The following is a 23,769-nucleotide window of genomic DNA, read 5'->3' as shown; positions in this document are numbered from 1 at the left end:
CTTTGGCAAATTAAAAGAAAGCTGAACCTACCAGCCCTATCCTCCCAAGTTCCATCACTAAAGGGAGTTTCCACAAGCTGTGTTAATGCCTCTAAGGTCCAATTCATACATTATTCTCTGTAAATTTACACCTGTTTTTAAGGGAACACCTAAAAATGTAATGTGTATTTGAACCAGGGTCATCCAGGTCCACTAATCAGAGAACCAGGGTTGGCTCCAGTTCCCAGTTAAGAACAGCCTTGATGGCAATGTAACCGGGAAATGTACAGAAAGGCACTTCTACCTCTTTCCTAACTCTTTCCTAGCAATCCAAGCTGCTATTTCACAAGTTTTAAAACTTGACTGATGATGCAATGGGAAATTTGTGTTTGACACTCAGTGTTTGGTAGCTGTTGTACTCACCTGCGAACAAATGCCTTCAGGAACGGGCCTCCTGCGATATGTGGCCTCTCTGATCTAACAGATGATGGGTTTTGTATACACACTTGATTTGTTTAATCAGGGAATCAGAAGTATTAAAATACTTCAGTGAAGTATATTCATCATTGTATTTACTGCAGAGGCCGTTTGGCCTTGACTGTAGGCTCCGAGAGGCAAAAGGGGCTCACTCAAACTGGCAAAGTGCCTGGATGTTTCCTTTCCTTATTCTTATGCCATATGCCTTAAAAGTCAGAGGTGCCTGCTGCAGGGAGGGAAGGGGGCAGAGAAATGTAAAGGGAAAGTTGGGGGCTCCACTGATGCCATTTTGGCTGGTAGCCCACAAAATCCTGAACTTATTTAACGTGTTTCCATCACACCTCTACACACTGATTCAGACAGCTCTGCAAAGTAATGAAAACGTCTTTCGTATCGAGTATAAAATTTAACAGTGTATTCTGCATCACTTGTGAGACTTTCCTGAAAACTCCCATCCATCTAATCCATAAATAAATTAATACCAAAAGATTCTTTGTTTTCTTCTTCTTTTTTGTTTTAAAAAAAGACACCTGGTTGCTCCAGCCTGAATTAATCTAATAATCATATCCTTGGTTTTATGTTTTTAAAAGGCCATCATTTCCACTTTGCAAGCAACAGGACGAAGGGACACTTTGAAGCTTCAGCACCAGGAGAACAACAAGGAAGAGTGCAGGAAATGGCTCCTTTTGGAAGCACAGCGCTATACTGAACAACAATTGATTATTGTCCGGGCCTGTTAACAAGTCTCTCCAAGTCCTACATCTGTGGAGTCTTAAAAAGGGTTCATTAAGTAAATTCTTGCACAGGATCAATACTGACGATTTGTGGTGTTTAGAAAACAAAACAGAACATGTCAGCAGCACACATAACCCACCTTCCTAGGAATGTCAAGGAATGTCAGGGTCATTCTGGACTACAAACACTGCTCTCCTTCTCCAAACCAGGAATCTCATGTCGGAGAGGATTGTCATCTTAAGGGACAGATTGCTTTCTTTGCGGTTTGGGTTTTGGACGGGAACTTTCGCTGAACTGAACAGTCCCAGCCAAAGCGAGCTTATAATGGCTAAGATGTTAAAAGCAAAAAAAGTTAAGAGCTGAGTGTCAATTCTTGCTACGCCTTCCCAGGTCTCCCTCATGTTCCTCTCTTGCCGCTGCCAAGTTCTTTCCGGGCTCAGTCTTCTGCTTTTTCTGATTTCCTTTTGCGAGTCTTGCTTCCACAGGAAGCGGATACCTGGCAGATTTGCAAGGGCGCGGAAAATCAGCTGTGGAAATTCTGCACCACTGTCTGTTTCTGAGAGAGCCGGAGCAGCTCCTCGCGGATTGCTTTGATGAGGGAGGCCGAAGAGTGACCCGGCTGCAGGTCCTCAGTGGAGCTGGTGCTGTAGCAGAGTCCCAGGCCTGGGGGGTTGCTGGGTGGAAGCTGAACAGGTGGCGCTGAGGGCTGTCGGGCCGAAGTCCTCGGCATCTGGAACACTGGTGAGGAGGAATATTCTTGATGTCCAGGCGTATGCGTCTGGGGAAAGGCACAGAGCATTACTGCAATGCATGATTAAGAAGTACAGGCGAAGAGATGAGAGAAAAACAAACAATAATGGCAGAGGATAAAACAGAAAGGTTCTCTTGATCTGAAATATAAAACTGGAATGCTGAATGTATGTAAGTGTCTGGGAGAAAACCTTACCATCTACCGGTTTCCTATCTGAGAGACAAAGGAGTAAACTTTCTCTGCCCTTTGTATGAGGGGTGTGTGTGTGTGTGTGTGTTGAGTGCCGTCAAGTCGCTTCCGACTCATGGCGACCCTATGAATCAAAGTCCTCCAAAATGTCCTATCTTTGACAGCCTTGCTCAGATATTGTAAATTGAGGGCTGTGACTTCCTTTATGGAGTCAATCCATCTCATGTTGGGTCTTCCTCTTTTCCTGCTGCCCTCAACTTTTCCTAGCATGACTGTCTTTTCCAGTGACTCTTGTCTTCTCATAATGTGACCAAAATACGATAGCCTCAGTTTAGTCATTTTAGCTTCTAGGGTCAGTTCAGGCTTGATTTGATCTATAACCCACTGATTTGTTTTTTTGGCAGTCTGAATGAGTTACAGGTGGAAAATGCTTGTTCAAACTGAACATATTTTGCAATATACTTCACTGCAAGCACACTACATTTAAAATGTTTTTAGTCTTCTGGAACATCCTTTAATCCTTTTTATAGACTTTGCAAAATGATACTATTAACAGACTACAGCCTCTGGGTCTGCAATTATAAGGAAAAGATGGGTACAGGGAGAGAGGAGCTATGTAAGCCCTTCCCCCTTGCTCCGTTTCCCCACTGAAAAGTTTCCACCTCTGGGCTACTTCGTTCTTTGCTGAGGAAAACTTACCTGTATACTGACACGTCTGCTGCAACGGACCCCAAAGGAGCTGGAGAAGGACAATTTTCAGTGGGGAAAAAATGGCATAAGGTGGGGAGAGATAAATAGCTCCTCCCATCCACAGACATACGCACCTATATTCCTCATCAAAATGCAGCCACTGGAACAACTGTATAATGTTTTTAAAAGTTTTTCATTCATTCATAGCCTTATTTATTGGCATAGTAGCTAAAACATCAAGTTTTTAAAAGTTGTTAAAAAGGAATCATAGGACTACATGTCATGTATAGCTCTGCCCTAAAAACAGTCACTATATACCTAAGGAGGAGGAAGAGAGCCAGAGGTGAACTGTATACTCTGAAGTGCATCAAGGTGAAGTAAATAAAGAAAATCAAACAATCATCATAGCACAATAATTAACATATAAATACATTTGTCTGATTGTGTAATATGCATATAGTGATCATAAAAAAATGTTTGCCCACCACCAACCCTGCTTTAGCATCAATACCAACACTACTCCATAGCCTGTCAAAAGGGAAAAAACTGTAGAGTGGTAAAAAAGAATTAAACTTGAGAAAAAGTAGATAAAAGAAGAATCAAGGCGCTACCAAGCAACACTGAGCCAACAATGTTAACAATGGTCATGCAAAAGAAGCTTATTGCTTGACAGAGAGGGGGAAATATCAAGCACTAAGGAATTTACTTCAGTAAGTACCAGCAGACGGTAGAGATTCAGTGCTGTGTTTCGAAGCCCAATACAAGAATACAGACAATTCAAATCTGGCCATGTTGGTGTGAAAGGCTGTGAGGACTCCACAGGGGACCCCATTAATCAGAAAGTGACTGTCTTTACTGCTGGTCAGAAGAGGAAGGTGCAGTCAATTCCAGCAAAGACAATGGCACACAACCACAAGTCCTCCCGGCCTGGGTGACACCAGAAAGCCAATCACTGGCTGATATAAACTCCCAGAGCTGCTGCCTTTCTTCAGTGGGGGAAACTATGGTAGAAGGAGGCCACTGGATCCTCCCTTTGCACTGCCAAACTGCCTTTGGTCCACCAGTAGCATATCCCCACTCTTAGTAGCCTGCAGTCTGAGAGGCCTGCTTTTTGAGGCTTCTTATGTCAAGGGACCCAGAACACACACCTACCCATGGGCCAGCTGAAGGTCATCCCAGTTTCCTTACCTGCCACTCCCTTGCATGATACTATGTCATGTGGAAATTGCTAGATCTCCAGTTCCACACAGCGAATATGCCACTGGCGCACAGCTCACCAGAATTCGGCCCTATGACCCAAGAAATGGGAAAAAAATTGTCCTCTCTCAGGTTTATGTCATATCTCTCCAGCAGTAGAGTTCAGAATTTCTGACTCTTCCTTCTGAGAGTCAGGTCTACGTTGCACATTTTTGTTTTTCCAAATCTCTTTGTAACTTTGTAATCTCTTTGTAAATGCTTTCTCTGATAAACCAATTTAAGACCATTTGGATGGAGACTTAGGTGAGCCGGGACACACCAATAAAAATGTGCAACAACTTAAGCATGTGGGGTTCCACTAGAAGGTCACGTTCTGGAAGGAGCACCTTTCATGAATGAAACAGGCAGGTAAAAACGAAATCATCATCAAGTGATTTTCAAAACCCCGTGGCTCTTTGTGGTCACATTGGTGGCATCTTCAACTCCATAGTCAGCAGCCAAATTCTATTGTTTGCAATTGACAATGCATTTCCAACATCAGTCAGACAACCTGGGCCATTGCAGTAAGTGCTTCCTATCTACCCTTGGCTCAGAGACAGCGTGTTGAACGAGCAGAACCCAACTGACTCGGTAACAAGGAGAAGAGCCAAGAGTGAGAAAGAAAAGGACAGAGAAGCAGAGATTCCGATGCAGGAGGATGAGAGAGACAAAAGCAGCAGCTACTGTCCAACCAACGAATAAAAATGTCTTGGAAAGAAATGCTCGAATAGCAATGGATGCAAAAAGAAGTTAAACGGAACACAAGATCGCTTCAGAAACTATTCAAATATGAAGCACAGTACTCACTGCATCTCTCCTAGCATATTCATCCTCTCCACGATACGGGGGCCACCCAGGTTCCCCCGGCTGGCCATGCCCTGCTCTGCCTGAGGGTATCTCCACTTGTTGACCTCCGATCCTGCTAGCAATTCCCACCTGAGTGAGGTGCTGTATCTGAGAACCTTAAAAGCAAATATTGGTGTTTTTCATTTTTACGTGCAGCAACAGAAGCGTGAAGGGCAAATAAAACCGAGGGCAGGGGGAGTGGAAAACACAAAGGTATGACATTTGAGAGGTGCAGAAAAAGGGAACCGGCTTTATTTAATTAACCAAGGTCAATGTACGGGCAACAAAAAGTTCCATTTGCATGCAACGCTGTCTTTTTTCAATAGGTCCTTTTGTATACCAAAGGGAATTCTGGGGAGGCTCAAAATCAGGACTGTGTCTGTATGTGGAGTGGAGGGGGTAGAGGTGGGAAAAGGAAACAGACTATGTGCTGGCCCAGATTTGGCCCACTGTGTAATTTTTATTAAAGTGTAAAGTGTCTATTATTAAAGTCTATTATTGAGGTCTGGCATGCAAGTGAATTGCCCTTGGTGGACGAAGGAAAAATATTTGCTTACTGCGAGACACTCAGCTCAAGAGTAACAGCAGGACCCCAGTGCTGGGACAACAGTCTTCAAACCAGATCCTCAGAAGAGCCTAGAGAACAGCCCTCAGCTGCCTGTGCCAATACGACTTTTCCAGCTAAGAGGCACCGGCCCTAATTTTGAATCTTGGCCAGTCAGAAGACCAGTATTTTGGAGTTGTCCCCAGGGCTACACTTAACACTAGTTTTAAAATAAAAGTACAAAATACTTTTTGTTCAAAAAAACCCCCCTAGCCCGTCATGAAGTGTGAGCACATGTAAATCACCACCCTCCCCTTTGAAAGACACTAAAGCATTGATTGGGAGAGAACAGGTCCTTGACGATGTGTGTTTTAAAACAAGGATTTGCTGGCATATACACCCTTCACAACAGATGTGGCACACATACGATTTATATAAGCATCAGTGCCTGAGTGTTAAACACACTGGAGTCTTCTGGCACCCAGGATGAACAAGTTTTTATTCTAGCACAAGCTTTTGTGGATTCCAACCCAGTTTGTCCAGGTGCATTTGATGAAGTAGGCTCTAGCCCACGAAAGGTTATGCTGACTTTCAAGGTGCCACAAAAAGCCTGATTGTTTTTTTCCCCTGTAACAGACTAACACAGCTGCTCCTCTGTGTTTAAAAAAGCAGCGTGGGATTGATGTCCTCCGTTCAGAAGCTACCTCCTGTACTCTTGCAGCCCTCTGACCTGAGTGGTGTTCAACAGATGACAGTGGCGTCTTTCGCCTTGATGTAACTAACAGAAATTCCAGGCCACACTTTCCACCACCTCCTCATTTCATCATATGATAAATCAAAAGTGTTTCCTGTGCACTTAAGCCATTAGTGAACAGATGCATTGTGGGACTCTTGCGATAGCTTAAAAAAAAGAAGGTATTTCTCCCTGTTCAGAAAGCAATTTTACATGCTTTATGAAAAAAATAATAAAAGAACAGCAGCAGCAACAACAAAAATCCCCGAAATCCCCTGGACTTCTAAATCAACATACCTGCAGCTTAATCACACTTCCCCCATGTATATGATATACCAGTCACTTATCATTGCCTCCAACCCACTTCCTGGAGCTGCTGATGGAGCAGTTCTAGGAAATCTTTGGGAGATATGGTTGCATGCATAGCTACTAATGTTTCAGCCTGAAGAATACAAGTTAGGAAGGTTTGCGTCCATTTATTTCTGTCTCCCCTGAAGCATATGAACACCACATACCTCACACACACACACTAGCTGCACAACTGAGTTGGACAAACAATATACAGGTGAGCTGCATGGTTCAATAAAGCTCTTCTACCACATCCCTCCCCAGTTGGCCCTCAATACATGCTATTGGGTGCCCTGGGTTAGGGTTGCCAACTGCCCTCCCCCAGCAGACGTTCACCTGCTAATCCACTCACTTGCCCACCAACGCTGGTTGGTGCGATGGGAGAAAGTTGAGGGGAGGGGGGCTTTGCCCAAACCCAGAAGTGACAGGCAATGCTTTAGGAATATCCCTCCCACCCCAACAATGGTACTTACCATAGAGATTTGGGGGATTCCGAGAGCACAGCCTGGAAATTTGGATGCACTTTTCCACTTTCTCCCACTGTGACAATCAACAGGCCTAGAATTCCCTAGTATGGATCCTGCTACTTGCTTGTATATTAAGTTTATGGAACAACTTAGCTGTTTCAGAGCCATGGCGGATTACAAGTGCTGAATTCTAAAATGCGGCCACTTTGTATATAATGCGGCAACATAGCAGTATACGACAGCTATTAATCTTTAAGTACCTGCAGTGCTTCCAACTGGTCGTGGCCGTGCTACTGAGGGCATTTCCTCTGAGTAGAGCCCTCTGCTGGAATACTGAACATCAGATGCCTGCTGATCTGGATGCATTAGTTCAACAGGGGGAAGGAAACCCGAGCCAACGTTTTGCCTGTAGGCAGAGAAACAATGCAACAGAACACCTTAGTGTTCTTAGGAAACAGCATCACAGGTGCATCTCCCTACCAGCCATATTTTTGAACAACCCTAGAAACATGCATATTTAGAACTGGCTGTTTGCAATATATACGTGACTCTTGGGAAAACATGAAAAAACACAATATATATGAAACTGCCTTATACTGAATCATACTGTTCGTCCATCAAGGTCAGCAGTGTCTAGTCAGACTGGCAGCGGCTCTTCAGGGTCTCAGGCAGGGGTCTTTCACATCACCTACTGCCTGATGCTTTTAACTGGAGGTACGAGGGATTGAACCTGGGACCTTCTGCACGCCAAGGAGATGTTCTACCATTGAGCCATGCCTCTCCCCAAACATAACCTAGAATACAGTACACATGAAGCTGCCTTCTACTGAATCAGACCACCAGCCCCTTCAAGGTCAGTACTGTCTACTCAGAGTGGCAGTAGCTCTCCAGGATCTCAGTAGAGGTCTTTCACACCACCTACTACCTAATCCTTAACTAGAGAAGCCAAGGATTGAACCTGGGACCTTCAACATGTCGAGCAGATGCTCAACCAGTGAGTCACAGCCCCCTCCTGCAGTAAGAGAATATAATTTGAACTCTGCAAACATATACAAAGTGTACCATTTGCCCAAACTGGGTTACTGCTTGTACAATTTGAAAGTTTAAACTCAGAATATTAGTTCCTAAAATATAGCCTTGCACTGCTCTCAAGAAAGCCCTCCCCCTTACCATACTAGAAAGAAGGGATATGAGGTATAGGGTATGCAAGTTGGTTCCAGCCCACTGAAAACCTTGATTAGATTATTAAGAAGAAAAGGAACAATGTGTTTTTCCAGCCACTGTTCCAAGAACTGGCTATTTAAACCACTTGACTGTGACATTAATAATGGCTCAATGCCACAGCAAACTTTTAAAAAAATTAGGACCCACCATAACCTCCCAATCATTTCAAACGGCCTGACACACAAGCTTCACAGAAACGGAAGGCAGCGAGAGCATCACAGAGGCCTTTATTGTTTAATGACTTTATGAGATATTTCATGGTAGCTGTGTATTCATCTGTAACTCAAGAAAGCCCAGCGCTGCCTGAACAGAAGGTAATTGCCATCTAGGAAGCAAGACCGTCTTGCTCAGTTATTTGAAGGCCAAAAGGTTTTTAATGTAATTGTGGATTTGATGATGGCTGTTGTTGCTCTTTACTGTTTTGTCTGTCACTTCAAACTGTTTTTTTGGCTGGGAAAGCTGCTTATAAATACTTGAAAATCAGTCCAATAAATCGCAGATTTCCATACTAACCTTGTCAGGGTCTCTTTGTCCCTCCCCCTTCTACCGCTCCATTTCTCTCTCACTCTTCCTGGCACTGTCTAATTTTATACAAGAGGTGAAAAAGTGAAGTCATTGTGCGGTGCCTTCCCTTTCCAGGTGCAGATCATTGGCTGCAGATGGGGGGGGGGGCAGGAGAACATCTGGCAGCATGACATCATACACACTGTGTTGAAACCAGACACTGCTGAGAGGAGAGGGAGAGGGAAACACAGTGGCCCATAGTTCTTATAATACCAGCAGAGGGGGGAAAAATCAGAGAACTACCTTTGAAGCAGGCCCGGTGCTGATGGAGGAGTCATCCCAAATTCCATGTATCTCTAAAAGAAAACCATGGTATTGAAACACATTTTTTTTAAAAAAAGAGAGAGATTTAAGTACATGATGTAGATGAAAGACTAGGAAGGTTTAAGATGCAAGTTTAAGCGATCACTTTTTCTTCTTATTACACCAATTGTACAATTATATTTAAAAGGTAAAGGTAGTTCCCTGTGCAAGCACGAGTCATTACTGACCCATGGGGTGACGTCACATCTCGACTTTTACTAGGCAGACTATGTTTACAGGGTGGTTTGCCATTGCCTTTCCCAGTCATCTACACTTTACCCCCAGCAAACTGAGTAATCATTTTACCAACCTGTAAGGATGGAAGGCTGAGTCAACCCCGAGCCGACTCCCTGAAACCGACTTCTGTCGGGATCAAACTCAGGCCGTGAGCAGAGCATGGACTGCAGTACTGCAGCTTACCACTCTGTGCCACGGGACTCTTACACAATTATATTTACCCCACCCTAAATCTTTGGAATACCATGGGTACAAATAAACAGAACAACTGAAAGCACAGCAAGCGGCAAGAACAGTTAGGCATTTCTGCAACCTTTCAAGCTGTACCCCTGCAGCGTTGAAATGGTTGCTTACTGTGTGAGTTGGGCCATAGGGAGACCCCCACTGGTTGCTTGAGGTCTCTCTTGGAGCTCGAACAGGCGTGTTGTTTGCCGGCTGTCCCCCTGAGCCTCCAGGGTGCGTGATGGCAGCAGAACTGGTGGTTTGGCTACTGGGGGCCACCAAGGCAAAGGCATCGTCCAAGAGAGAATGCATGGTCTGCCTGGCCTCTTCAATGGAAGGTTGAGGAGGTGTGTACTGAGACGGGTGTGGGGGCAGGCCTGAGTACTTCCCCAGCTCAGTCGACGAAGGTGTTTGGGGTTCAGCAGGAAGATCGGGATCAGACTGGAAAGGGAACAGAAAGGAAGTGATGTGAGAAGAGAGATACTACTTCAACAGCGGTATTGTAAATGTTCCACGATGTATGGATTAAACCAAACAAGTAAAGTGCTTGTGTCACCAGAAGGACCTTCTCAGTTGTGGCCCCTACACTGTGGAATGATACCCGTGCTCTGCTGGACTTGTTTGGTTTCCGCAGGGCACGCAAGGTGGAATTGTTTACATTGGCCTTTGGAGTATAATCCACAAGTCTGAGGTGTCTCATTATTGTTTTATTAAGGCGAGGTGTTTTATTAGGTGTTTATAATCCACAAGTCTGAAGTGTTTTATTAGCTACATATTTTAATAGTTTAATATTTTATATGTTATCTGATTTTACGTTGTTTTTCACTCATGTAAGTCACCACGAGACTCTGGGTGAGTGGCGACTTTAAAAAAAATCTAATAAATAAATAAATATTTCCTCCCACAAGGGGGAGACTTAAGTTGCTGACAAGGTGTGGAAGGGATTGGGTTTAATATCCTTTTGCCTTCCAACAACTCTTCCTCAGTCTTCAAAGCAGCCGTGTGGGCTTAGAAAACAAAACCACAACCTGTGACAAGAGATCCTAATCACTCTTGTTAATGTGTGGTTTGAAACCAGGCAGTTTAACTTGTTACAGTGATGATATCTGTATGTCATAATTTACACAATTCATCTCTGCAGAGAATACGAGCTAGGCATGTAGATCGTTAACAATACCTCCTCATCTGGAGTAGTAGGCAAGTGATGGATTGCTACATATCCCGGAACAAGTGCAATCACCTACTACACTACCTCTCTTAACATCTAAGACTCATCCAAGTGTTTATATTTTGCACATTATACTAAACTTCCAAAACCACATGATTATAATCTTGGGCCCGCATTTGTTCTATATAGAAGTGAAGTCTAAATAATTGTATGTGAGAAAGGTCCCTCCCCCAAGAGGGGGGGGCATGCAAACAAATGAACAAAATCCTCTGAATAAAGTCTCTAAGAGAACTTTATTTACAACAAGCTGATGACCAATTCACATGGCCAGCACCTGGCCAGCCATTCCACCACCCTCCTAAAGGAACTATGGTGTATTTGGGAGTGTGTCTGTGGGAATGTGACACATCCTGTCTCTGCCTTGGCCCCAAACTGCCAAGATGGGTCTGCCATCACTGTTTTGGATGGGTTTGTCCTATGAATCAGCCCTCAGCCAACGAAGGCACCCTTTTTGAGCACCTGATGACAGGGCTGTAAGAAAGATAGCTGAAAATGGTTGTGGAAAACCACACAAATAGTTTTGTATAATTCCTTGCATTATGCAGATTCAAGATAGCAACACTACTTGCTTCCTGAGAAGCAGATGCTTTTTCTCCACCCTGCAACTTATCATAAAGCATTGTTCTCTCTCTCTAAAAAAAAAAAAAAAACGCCAAACATACGATGTACGCAGAGTTGTTAACTCCTGGAGGCCTCTTGTACGTCCCGTCACTGTCAGTAGTGATCAGCCTGTCCTTGTCTGCATCCATCGGGCTTCCATTTAGTTGATGTCTCCTGCGTTGCCTTGGGGAACGTTTAGCCCGTGAACTACGAAGACATTACAAAATTAAAAGTTAACTATTTTCCACCTTACTAAGAGGAAGAAGAATAACAGGCTTCCTCGGGAGGTGGTGGGCCCTCCTTCTCTGGAGGTTTTTAAGCAGAGGCTTAGATGGCCATCTGTCAGCAATGCTGATTCTGTGACTTTAGGCATATAATGGGACGGATGGCAGGAAGGGTTGTGTCAGTGTTTGGCTCTTGTGGCCCTTTTTGCATGCCCAAGGTAGTGCTGATCATCACTTTGGGGTCAGGAAGTAATTTTTCCTCCAGGCTAGATTGGCCAGGGATCATGGAGGGGTTTTTTTTTTTTTTTTTGGCCATCTTCTGGGCATGGAGTAGGGGTCACTTGGTGTGTGTGTGGGAGAGGTCGTTGTGAATTTCCTGCATTGTGTTGGATTAGATGACCCTGGTGGTCCCTTCCAACTCTATGATTCTAAGAGGAGTTGGTTTTTATACCCCACTTTTTCTCTACCTTTAAGGAGTCTCAAAGTGGCTTACAACTGCCTTCCCTTCCCCTACCCACAACAGACACCTTGTGAGGTAGGCGGGGCTGAGAGAGTCCTGAGAGAACTGTGACTAGCCCAAGGCCACCCACCAGGCTTCATGTGGAGGAGTCAATAATCAAACCCGGTTCACCAGATTAGAGTCCGCTGCTCATCAACAGAGAATGGCCTTCCTTCTCCAACTCTGTATCACTGTTACCTCTTTCTGGGCTCTATGAAGACAGTCGGCATATTGCCCCCAGGGTCCAAGATCTTGTCTATCTGCATCTGTGCCTTGCGATACATTCTCTGCTGCTCTTTGGTGTCAATGATAATCATGTCATCCACAATTGGAAACTCGTAGTGTCCTTTGCGCTTGGCTCGAAGTCGGATCTTGTTGCGGTGATGTTCTATTTCAGATTTATGCCTCAGGGCTGTTTGGATCTTTAAAATAAAAACAAAAGCATTACAATACACTTTGGAACACAAAATGTTCCTCAGTTCTTTGCTGGAGGTTTGTGTGGACGGGGAGAAATGGAAGACGACAAATGTTAAAAGCACACGTCTCAATAACACCCTGATATCTCAGTCTCCAGCCTATAATTCACCAATAGTCTTTCCAGGCAGAAAAATGATTGCGCACAGCGTGATGATTAACAGAGCAAGGGCAATTAAAGAGAGAGTGCAGAGTGTGAATAAAAATGCATGACAAATAGCGAATTATATCTCCTGCAGGCTGCCATAAAAGAACAGCAGCAAGGAAATGAGAAGGGAACCAGATTTTAGTGTCTGTTTGTATGGCAGAACTGAATTAAAACTTGGGAGGCACACCAACATTTTACTCTGGAATAAACTTACTTGCACAGTGTGTAGCAGTAAAAACTACTTGACTCAACAGAGCTCACCCCATGTATTTCTGTATGAGTTTCTGCTCTGGGCAAGCCTCTGAGTGCAGGTAATTCTGCTACATCTCTGTGTTGGGAGTGAATTATAGATGTGACATGCACAGATGTGGCAGAATTACCTACCCCAGAAGAGGGTGACTTGAAGGTCAGATCAGTGAATCATACAGAGACACAGCATCTGCTTCTTTCCTCCTGTTTATAGTTCCTCCTGGGTGAGGCCTATGTTAATTTTATACCAGTGTAACCATCATGCCATTTTATCAAAGAATCCTGAGAACTGTAATTTGGTAAGAATCTCTGTTTAAAAACTCCCTCTCCTCAGGGAATCTTAGGAACCAAAGTTCTTTGAGGGGAGCTGGGAAATCTCGATTCCAAAGTTTCTACGTGTGTTCTGTGGGCAGCTTATAGTCTCTCTATCCCAAGTCACAAAACTCTTCATAAAACACATTACCTCCTTGTTAATTTTGTTGGTCTCCGCGACTCTGTCAGAAAGGGGCTGGTTCTGAACTGGAGGTGCTGCTATGGGCTGCATGGCAATCAACTGGATCTTGTTGGGGACTCTCCTGCTGACTTCTGAGGATCGCGACATCCTGTCCACATGCTCAAAGATGGAGGCCGAGGAGTGTTGCTCTGTTCCATTACCCATCTGTGGAGGGCCTGAATTAGAAAGACACATGTAAGACAGAGATCACTATTGCTCCACCAACCTTAGTTAAAGGCCCAGGACATGAGTGGATGATAAGAACACCTTGTTGAAGCTAAGTCTAGGTCTGGGTCATTCGATGGAAGATTTATATACATCTGGGATTCCATGATGGAAGAAAGGAAGGAATATTAATGTAATAAATATATAAGATACGAAGAATGCATGATTTTGCACTCCTGTTCTGGATCAGACATTGATCCATTGCATGAATAAGAAACAATCAAAATACTGTTAAGTTTTTAAAAAGAAAATTCTAAGAGTACAGAAAAGGCTTAACTTTGTAGATACTAAATAACAAGAAATGCCTATTATGAACACATGAAGCTGCCTTATACTGAATCTGAATGAACCTACTGCTTCGTCCTTTTAAGTGGAGATGCCAGGGATTGAACCTGGGACTACCACCTTGCCACAGCCTCTCCCCACAGAAAGAGAGCTAATATACACTGTATATTTTATAACATTCTTGAACAGCAGGATTTCAAGACTTGATTTTTTTTTTACTGTATCCAGTAATTCCTTAGGCCACCAAAAGTCACAGTCATTTCGGCCCCACAAATGTGATACTCTGCATAAATGACCTTAACTGCATCGCCAGATGTTGGCAGGGCTTAGTAAATTTGACGATTTCCTCAAGATAGACCCCCCCCCCCCATTTCTTCCAGTGGCCCTTCTGACTCAGAATTTCTCTTTTGCTCACTTCTCTTTTGGCATTAGAGATTCTTCCAGCTTGTGGATGGTCACTCAAACCAAAGCAAGCATTGCTAATTTTTGTGATGAGTTTAATGGTTTTCTTTGTGTATGTTTACACTGTGTAAGCTGCCTTGGGCATGGTAGAAAGGAGGGATATAAATATAGTAAATAAAATAAACAAACAAAGCTACTGTTTTTGCAATCTGGAGGAGGAGGATGAAGTACAAGAACAAGAAGAAGAGTTGTTTTTTATATGTTGACTTTCTCTACCTTTTAAGGAGAATCAAACCGGCTTACAATCTCCTTCCCTTCCTCTTCCCACAACAGACACCCTGTGTGGCAGGAGGGCTGAGAGAGTTCGGAGAGAACTGTGACTAGCCCAAGGTCACCCAGCTGGCTTTATGTGTTGGAGTGGAGAAGCCAACCCGGTTCACCACATTTGAGTCCAGCAATGAAACCTTAAGATAAGCCTGAGAAGCTAGCAGGACTGGGCCTTTGGGGGCACGAGCCAAACATGCCAAAGCAAAAGAGAGGCAGTGTGGTGTAGTGGTTAAAATGTTGGACTAGGACCAGGAGACCCAGGTTCAATCTCCCCTCAACCATGAGTCTCACTGGATGGCCCTAGCCAGACACCTTGTCAGCCTAACTGACCTTACAGGGATGAAAAGGGTGAGATGGAAAAAAATGAAACAAACCCTGCTAAAATATCATACATTCCAAAGCAAAAGGTGTGTTTTCAGGCACTTCTAATGCCTTTTCTGCCAGCTTTGCAACAAGATGGGTAAAATGCCAACTACAGAATGTAACTCACACATAAAAAACATCATTGTTACTGTAGAAAATAAGGGCAGACACCCTCTTTCTCAAAAGCTTAACAGGAAAAACAGGATCACAGCTTTTCCCCATTATAGATCACTCACACTTTTACTTGAATGGTATATTTTGCAGGTAATAGCTGCAATGTTCTCAATGCCTCTGTTTGCTTGAGCATATATATGAATCTACTTAAGTCTGCTTCTGTAGACAACAGAGATATAGACGCTGAGGGGGGTGGAAGAAGGGCAAGCGAGAAGTCTACCTAGAGAGGGCCAATTCACATGCTGCAGACAGCACAAGCCAATTAATTCCTAGAAGGTTCATCCGCCACAGCCGGAATGGTTCGCTTTGCCAAAAATAGTTTAATTAAGCTTTCTCAAGGTTACAAGTTTTTTCCCCTTTAAGAAGTCCCATGATTGCTCTGGATGAACACACATTTCATCTTTGCCAAAGCAGAGGAGACAATGAGATCCAGGAGAATTAGCAAGGATGGACAAAAATATTTGTCTGGATCAAATATGAGAGTAGTGTACGTGCAACTTCAAGTGGCTGCCTGAAATTAAAGACTGTGTGGAGAACTCTGTTGTCTTTTACCAATGCTTTTAGCCACCACCAGAAAACCTGGTAAAAGCCAGTGTGGTGCAGTGGTTAAAGTGTTGGACTAAGACCCGGGAAACCCAGGTTCAAATCCCCACTCGTGCCAAGGAAGCTTGCAGGGTGACCTTGGGCCAGTCACATACTCTCAGCCCTGACCCTGGCTAGTGTTTGGATGGGAGACCTCCAAGGAATACCAGGGTTGTGACGCTGAGGGAGGCAATGGCCTACCACCTCTGAAAGTCTCTTGGCTTGAAAACCTTACGGGGTCGCCATAAGTCAGCTATGACTTGATGGCAAAAAATTATAAACAATACATAAATATAAATAAAACCTGACAGAGTATCAGATACACAGAACTGAAATGAAAGTGAATCACTCCTCCTCACTAGAAAAGGAGTGTATATCTTGACTTGGATAGCCTAAGCTAGCCCGATTTTATCAGATTAGTATTTGGTTAGTATTTGGATGGAAGACCAAGGAAGACCAGGGTTGCTATGTAGAGGCAAGCAATGGCAAACCAAATCTGAACATCTCTTAACTTGAAAACCCTAAAGTTTCAATTGTTTCATTTCCGCACATTAAGTCTTGAAGAAGAAGAGTTGGTTTTTATATGCCAACTTTCTCTACCTTTTTAAAGGAGAATCAAACTGGCTTAAAACCTCTTTCCCTTCCTCTCCCCACAACAGACACCTTGTGAGGAGCTGAGAGACTTCAGAGAGAGCTGTGAGTAGCCCAAGGTCACCCAGCAGGATTCATGCGTAGGAGTGGGGAATCAAACCCAGTTCACCAGATTTACAGTCCACTGCTCGTAACCACTACACCACACTGGACAAGACATTTTTCTCCAGGCCTGTTATCAATCCTAACTAAAAGTCAAGTGCACTTTAAATATTAATATTTAAATATTAATGAAAATACTCTTATCTTTGTGGAATTGTGGAACTCCCTGCCCCAGGATGTGGTGATGGCTACCAGCTTGGAGGGCTTTAAGAGGGGAGTGGACATTTCATGGAAGAGAGGGGTATTCATGGCTATTAGTTAGAATGGATACTAGTCATGCTGCATACCTATTCTCTCTAGCATCAGAGGAGCATGCCTATAATTTTGGGTGCGGTGGAACACAGGCAAGATGGTGCTGCTGCACTCGTCTTGTTTGTGGCTTCCTAGAGGCACCTGTGTGAACAGACTGCTGGACTTGATGGGCCTTGGTCTGATCCAGCAGGGCCTTTCTTATGTTCTTATCTTATGTCATACACATAAGACAGTTGCATGTTTTTAAAATAAACTTACCAACTCTGTTTACTCCTAGCAGCATCAAGGCAAAAGATAACAGCATAGTTATCATTTAGCACACTACAGGTGAAGAGCCATATGCAACTAAAGGGAACTCTGATCTCAAGTTTCTATTGTTCAATAGTAGAAACCAAGTGTTCTCAAAAAGAGTACAGAACAGGCCTCCAGAGAACCTACCACTTATGAATAAATTTAGAATTAATTTAGGGAATCACATGCTTCCATGCTTGAATCCTTCAAATCTAACTTATAAGGACTTTTTAACATGAGAGCACATTTAAATTTGAGAACTGCACTTTGAAGTGGTACAGCCTGGGGAGGACTGTACCACAGGTTTCCCCCCCCAAAAAAACAACTCTGAGTACTGCTGTATCTTAAGAGTATCATACAGTTTATACAGAACTCCTGAGATCAGTACCACGATTCCCTCACTGACTCAGACAGAAAAATAAATTGCTTCTTATTACCATTGGAAAAAGTAATATTAACCAGGGACTAAGAAAGGGCTCATATTTAACAGGCACCTTGCCAAATTAAAGTTCAAGTCCCAGTATAAAGTCTTTAAACCCCAAAAACTAACAGCACAATGAACATACTGGATCTTTAAATACACATACTGCCCCTTATTTAATTTTTTACACAAGTTTGTGTGCACGCATGAAATAAATTATATTTTAAAAGCAAGAGTGTATAAATCTATCTCAAAATAACCATTTGGCAGCTTTCCTATTCTAGCACACTGTGTCAGTGAGTCGAACTAAACATTCACAGAGGGATAGGAGGCTGAATACCTCGTGCCATACTTATTTTCATTTCCAGCATTCATATGTGATCCTCTAACTGCAGCAGCCATGCTACAGGAGGGAGTATTTTACCCTTTATTCTCCTGTGCCCCCTTTCAGATCAAAATCCCCCACCTCACTAACTTCAGGCAACTGAAAATAAATAAACAGAGAGATTCAAACACAATTCTCCCATACAGTATGTAGTTCGATCCTACAATGTGAAAGGAGTGGTGGGGGGGGGGGAGACTGGCAGACAGACAGACATACCTGTCTTGCCGACTCTGTGATGTTTAGCCTCATTCACAGCAGTGTGTGGCCTTGTAGTTTCTTCTCCTGTTTCACGTCCACTAGACTGTTCGCTTGCTGTGGAGTCAGCATCAGAGGGGGAAACTCTGTAGGTGGGAAAAACCAAAACATTTTTTTAAAGGTGGTACACCTTTTTTTAAAGGTGGTACAATACTGAATACAAGGGAGAGTCAAATACCAAGTGAACAAAGTCATATATCTTCCCCCTTTCACATTGAACAGATTCTTTGAGTGGCTTTGTCTTCTGCTGCAGCCCACAACATTCAGATTTCAGCAAATAAAGTTGATTGTCAGTAAACAGGACAGTCAAAAGAAAGCATTCCTTCAAATATGACATAATTGTGGCATTCACTGCAAAAGGATCCCAGAACTAAACACATTTATTGGGGGTTAGATCTGCTAATGGCAATTACCCATGACAACTATACATTTCAGGTGCATTCTATCCTCAGTTTATGAGGGCAGGTGGCATGGTATAGCTTGATCTTGTCAGATCTCAGAAGCTAAGCAGGGTCCATACTTGGAAGGGAGACAACCAGGGAAGACTCTGCAGAGGTAGGCAATGGCAAACCACCTTTGCTTCTCGCTTGCTTTCAGCCCCTTGCTGGGGTTGCCATAAGTCAGCTGTGACTTGACGGGACTTTAAACACACACTATCATCAGATTACCAGATACTGGGAACACATAGAAACTGGCCACTGCCACTTTCTCTAGAAACAAATGCAAGAAACATTTCTTGGATAAGTGTATAAGCATTAAGCAGAATAGTTGGCCCATAGTTGAGGATAGCCATGGTTTCCATCAAAGCTGGCCTCCCTATCCCCTTCCCCTTCCTTTTTGGTCATTGATTTTGTATGAAGGAGGGCCCTGGCAACACCATGCAACGGTAGTTACACCTTAGCGATTACCGCCATCTTGATTTTCCTCTGATGTTGTTGATTTTTAATTCTTGCTGCTTTTAGAATTTTAAATGTGCACTGTTGAACTGTATTTTATTGTTTATGATATTGTATAATACTTGTTGGTAACCGCCCTGAGCCTGGCTTAGGTCGGGGATGAGGGTGGGACACAAAACCAAAAAATAAAATAAAATGAAATATGGGACAGCAAGTATGAAAGAACACATTAGGTGTCTATGTCTTCTATCCGTTTAGATGTCAGAAGAATACATTGTCAACAGTCTTGAAAACCGGATGGACTGGAAGGTTAAAATGGCAGCCCTGGTGATGGTGGCAACCCTCAAATGGACAGCTCGGCTCTCCCCTGGGACAAAGCAGCCACAATGATGGGCGCCACCAATGGCCCAGGACGAAGCGAGGGGCAAGCCTGCTGCCCGCTGGTCAGGTTCAAAGCTGAGTGAGCATGGGGTGCTGCCAACACCACTGAGTCTCAGCCCAGCTTGCTCCTGGCTAGCAGTAAGACTCCAGGGCAGCGGCTTGCTGATAACTTTCCCAGAAAGCAGAAGGGGAGGAGATGAAGAGGAGGGGCCGTAGGTCAGTGGTGGAGCATCTGCTTGGCATGCAGAAGGTCTCGGGTTCAATCCCCGGCATCTCCAGTTAAAGGGACTAGGCAAGTAGGTGATGTGAAAGACCTCTGTCCCTGAGACCCTGGAGAGCCGCTGCCAGTCTGAGTAGACAATACTGACCTTGATGGACCAAGGGTCTGATTCAGTATAAGGCAGCTTCATGTGTTCAAGAAAAGTTGGTTTTTCTAGGTTGATTTTTCTCTACCTTTTTAAGGAGAATCAAACTGGTTTACAATCTCCTTCCCTTCCTCTCTCCACAACAGACACCTTATGAGGTAGGCAGGGCTGAGAGAGTTCGAAGAGAACTGTGACTAGCCCAAGGTCACCCAGCAGGCTTCATGTGAAGGAGTGGGGAAACCAACCCGGTTCACCAGATTAGAGTCCACTGCTCTTAGCCACTACACCACGCTGGCTCTCAAAGGGCCAATATGCCTCTGCAGGAAGCACTGGAGAAATTTATCTACACAAATAAATCACATTCAAGACCCGCACCATTCAGACAGATCCCAGCTCATCCCTCACTTAACTTAAAAAACCTACACAATTAAAAAGCAGCCAAGAGAAAAGCCCAAGAAGGAACAAGACACAAATCCTTGCAGATAAATGTAAAAAGCGAGTTCCTGAGCGGAAGCTATTCCAAGGGGGATGGGAGGGAAAGCTTAGTCGAGCAAAATAATCCTCCACAGCCAATTAACTTTAATCTGTGCCAAGCGATTTCTCATCCACTGAACTGACCTCCCTCTGTGTCGGACATTCTTGGATGGCTTTGAAGAGATCTTGGTCTTGGGGCTCGGCAGGTCACCGTTTTCTGAAGGGGTGGTGTCCTTAATTGGCCCCGGCAGAGGAGTCGGCTCATGTATGATCAGGATGTCGTCTTTGTTGTGCTGGCCTAAATGCTGCTTTGCAAAATCAAAGCCCTTCACGCTGGGGGCTTGCAACTGCAATGGGGGGAAAAGGAAAAGAAACAAAATACATAAGAACATAAGAAAGGCCATGCTGGATCAGACCAAAGCCCATCAAGTCCAGCAGTCTATTCACACAGCCCATCAGGTGCCTCTGGGAAGCCCACAAACAAGATGACTGCAGCAGCACTGTCCTGCCTGTGTTCCAAAGCACCTAATATAATAGGCATGCTCCTCTGATCCTGGAGAGAATAGATACGCACCATGACTAGTATCAACTTTGACTGGTAGCCATGGATCGCCCTCTCCTCCATGAACATGTCCACTCCTCTTTTAAAGCCTTCCAAGTGGGCAGCCATCACCACATCCTGGGGCAGGGAGTCCCACAATTTAACTATGCACACCTATGGATTCACCAGCCCAAGTCTTATCCCTTATACTTTTGAATATAAGTAGTAGTGCTACCATGAGCTGACATCAAAAGTATAAGCAATAAGACCTGGGCTGGTGGATCCAAAGGTGTGCAGTATGACACAAAGATGTGGAAATAGAGCAGATGTGTGTCAACTGCTGGAAAATATGAAAATGTGGAAAATCATTTCCATGATATTGTGGACATGATCAGAAGAGTTCTGACATATCTATGATTACACTCAATCTATATTTCTGCTGCACAAACTTAACCACACGCTCGGAATTCTTTCCTTTAATGATACCCTGCATTGCCCAGAACAAATTGCAGACATGGAAGTACTAAAAATGGATGCAGAAATGCAGAATATACCTGTGCCTGCTATGTGTGTGTGTTAAGTGTCGTCAAGTGGCTTCCAATTCATGGTGACCCTATGAATCAAAGTCCTCCAAAATGTCCTATCTTTGACAGCTTGCTATGCCCTGGAGCATATCCCACAGAAGACAACGTACCTTACAGCACAAACATTGGAGGGAAGGGAACTAAAGCTAGGCACCACAGAAAGGCCTTTGGGAAGGAGCTACTCACTCTGTGACTTTTCAATGCTAATTTTGGGCTCCAGTCCTTAAAAAATACTTTCCTGGGAGTAAGCCCTAATGAATAACATGAGACGTCTGAGTAAATGCACTTAGGATTGCTCTCTTAGAAGCAACTAATTCTTAAAACAAGATGCTCAGTAAGACAAATCAAAAGCACTAGTGCACAGAATATGCACAAATCTAATCATTATAAATAACAATAAATGAATATAAGCACTACGTATACAGCACCATCAACACATACCACATTTTACAGAGTAACAATTACAAGGCAGGGCCCTAGTGAGGACTGCACAACCTAACATTCAGCAACAAAAGGAGTTTGCCATAGGCTTGACTGAAAAGGTGGGGTTTGAGGAGCAATTCAATGAGACTCAGTGTGCAATACACAAGTGTTCTCGAAGCGAGAAAGAGCGGAATCATTTAGAAGAGTTGAATTCTGGAGAGCTGAAGCAGAAAAGGTCAGAGCAATTTAAACGTACTATGATATTATTTATGGAAAATGACATTTATTCCCTAATCTCCATTCAAACAAGATTAAGAACGATCAGTTTTATAGACAGAACTGTTGCTAGCAGTAAAGATGGTATCAGCACCCTACGATGCTACTCTCACAACTGGCTGGAGAAGGCTGCACTTGCTCTCTGGACCAGCAGAGGGAGATAAGAGTCCTGTTCGTCAGAGAAAAAGGTCTACCTCTCTTACATGGACAGTTAATGCTGTCATTCTTTTGTGTCAACAGCTCAAGTGAAAGGTTGGGACCAATGACCACTTTCCACTAAGTGCAAGGTAGAACGAGTCCTTCTGTGAAGGGTTTCTTCCCTAGGAGGAAGACTTCCCACTTAGCAGAAGGGAGCCAGTGGACCAACCAATCATCACCTGCTTTTCTTCTCCTAACCTGTTCATGTCACCTTCAAAACATTTTGGTTTCCATATTCACTCACACACAATTTCCTGCTTTGATTCCAGCAGCCCCCTTTTCTCTGAGCAGGCTTAATAAAGAATCCACGTTCTTTCTCAGCCTAGATACATTAATCTACATGAAGCCACTGGAAGAGGTGGTCAGGAGGTTTTGGCTGTGGTGCCACCAATATGCGGATGAGCCCCAGCTCTACATTTCTTTTCTACCTAATTCCAAGGAAGGTGACAATGATCTAAACCAGTGCTTGGAGTCAGTAATGGGCTGGATGAGGGTGAACTAGCTGAAACTTAATCCTGTCCTGACAAGACAGGTGCTCTGAATTAGTTGGGAACCAGTGTGGTGTAGTGGTTAAGAGCGGTGGTTTGGAGTGGTGGACTCTAATCTGGAGAACCGGGTTTGATTCCCTACCCCTCCACATGAGTGGCGGAGGCTAATCTGGTAAACCAGGTTGGTTTTCCCAAACCTCCACATGAAGCCAGCTGGGTGACCTTGGGCTAGTCACAAGAGCTCTTAGAGCTCTTTCAGCCCCACCCGCCTCACAGGGTGTCTGTTGTGGGGAGGGGAAGGGAAGGTGATTGTAAGCCAGTTTGATTCTCCCTTAAGTGGTAGAGTAAATTGGCATGTAAAAACCAACCCTTCTTCTTTTTCTAGTTGAAAGGCAGACCAGGGAATTGAGATCTCCCCTGTCCTGGATGGGATTATATTCCCCTTGAAATACAGGTTTGCAGCTTGGGAGTGCTGCTCGACACAGCAGTCATCTTAGAATATCAATGGCTGCTGTGGTTTGGAGCGTTTTGGACCAGCTTCAGCTGCACCTGTCCTTGGCTCAGTCTGATCTAGCCACAGTGATCCATGCCTTAGTTACATTTAGACTGGACTCGTGTAATGCGCTTTACTGAAGAATCTCCAGAGGCTGCAGCTAGTGCAGAATGCCGCAGCTAGACTGCCGGTCGGGGCCAGTTACCAGGATCATGTTGACCCCCAATCCTACAGCCATTATGCTGGCTTCCGATCCACTCCCAAGCCCAATACAAGGTGGTCTTGACCTTAAAAGCCCCGATACAAAGCAAGAGCTTGTAGGCAAGTTGTTAGCAGATGTTGATCCAAATGTGTCCTTGGCAGTTGCAAAATTCTTGTCTAGAACATTAAATGGTATTACTTTTTAATTTTTAATTTGTAGTCTCATACAGTTAAAATAAGAAATTTGAAATTGAATATGTTACATATAATTTTA

At 43.9% G+C, this 23,769-nt stretch overlaps 1 protein-coding gene across 1 annotated transcript in view; it reads right to left on the bottom strand.

Moving 5' to 3' along the window:
• Nucleotides 1–1,660: 1,660 nt before the first annotated feature.
• The window catches only part of KIAA1549 (KIAA1549 ortholog), a 102,519-nt gene continuing 80,410 nt past the window's right edge, over nt 1,661–23,769 (bottom strand). Inside the window, exons 12-22 of the mRNA XM_056846575.1 lie at nt 20,436–20,638; nt 18,137–18,261; nt 17,082–17,096; nt 13,431–13,636; nt 12,295–12,518; nt 11,436–11,580; nt 9,678–9,986; nt 9,027–9,079; nt 7,256–7,401; nt 4,865–5,019; nt 1,661–1,969 (exon numbers count right to left, since the gene is read on the bottom strand). Coding sequence (XP_056702553.1) covers nt 1,715–1,969; nt 4,865–5,019; nt 7,256–7,401; nt 9,027–9,079; nt 9,678–9,986; nt 11,436–11,580; nt 12,295–12,518; nt 13,431–13,636; nt 17,082–17,096; nt 18,137–18,261; nt 20,436–20,638 — 1,836 coding nt within the window. The 3' untranslated portion in view covers nt 1,661–1,714. The remainder of the gene's footprint in view (nt 1,970–4,864; nt 5,020–7,255; nt 7,402–9,026; nt 9,080–9,677; nt 9,987–11,435; nt 11,581–12,294; nt 12,519–13,430; nt 13,637–17,081; nt 17,097–18,136; nt 18,262–20,435; nt 20,639–23,769) is intronic.

This window comes from Euleptes europaea, chromosome 3 (genome assembly GCF_029931775.1).
Source record: "Euleptes europaea isolate rEulEur1 chromosome 3, rEulEur1.hap1, whole genome shotgun sequence".
In the NCBI taxonomy this organism is placed as follows: Eukaryota; Metazoa; Chordata; class Lepidosauria; order Squamata; family Sphaerodactylidae; genus Euleptes; species Euleptes europaea.
Note: the sequence above shows the minus strand (reverse complement) of the source record. Positions and strands in the feature narration are given on the sequence as shown.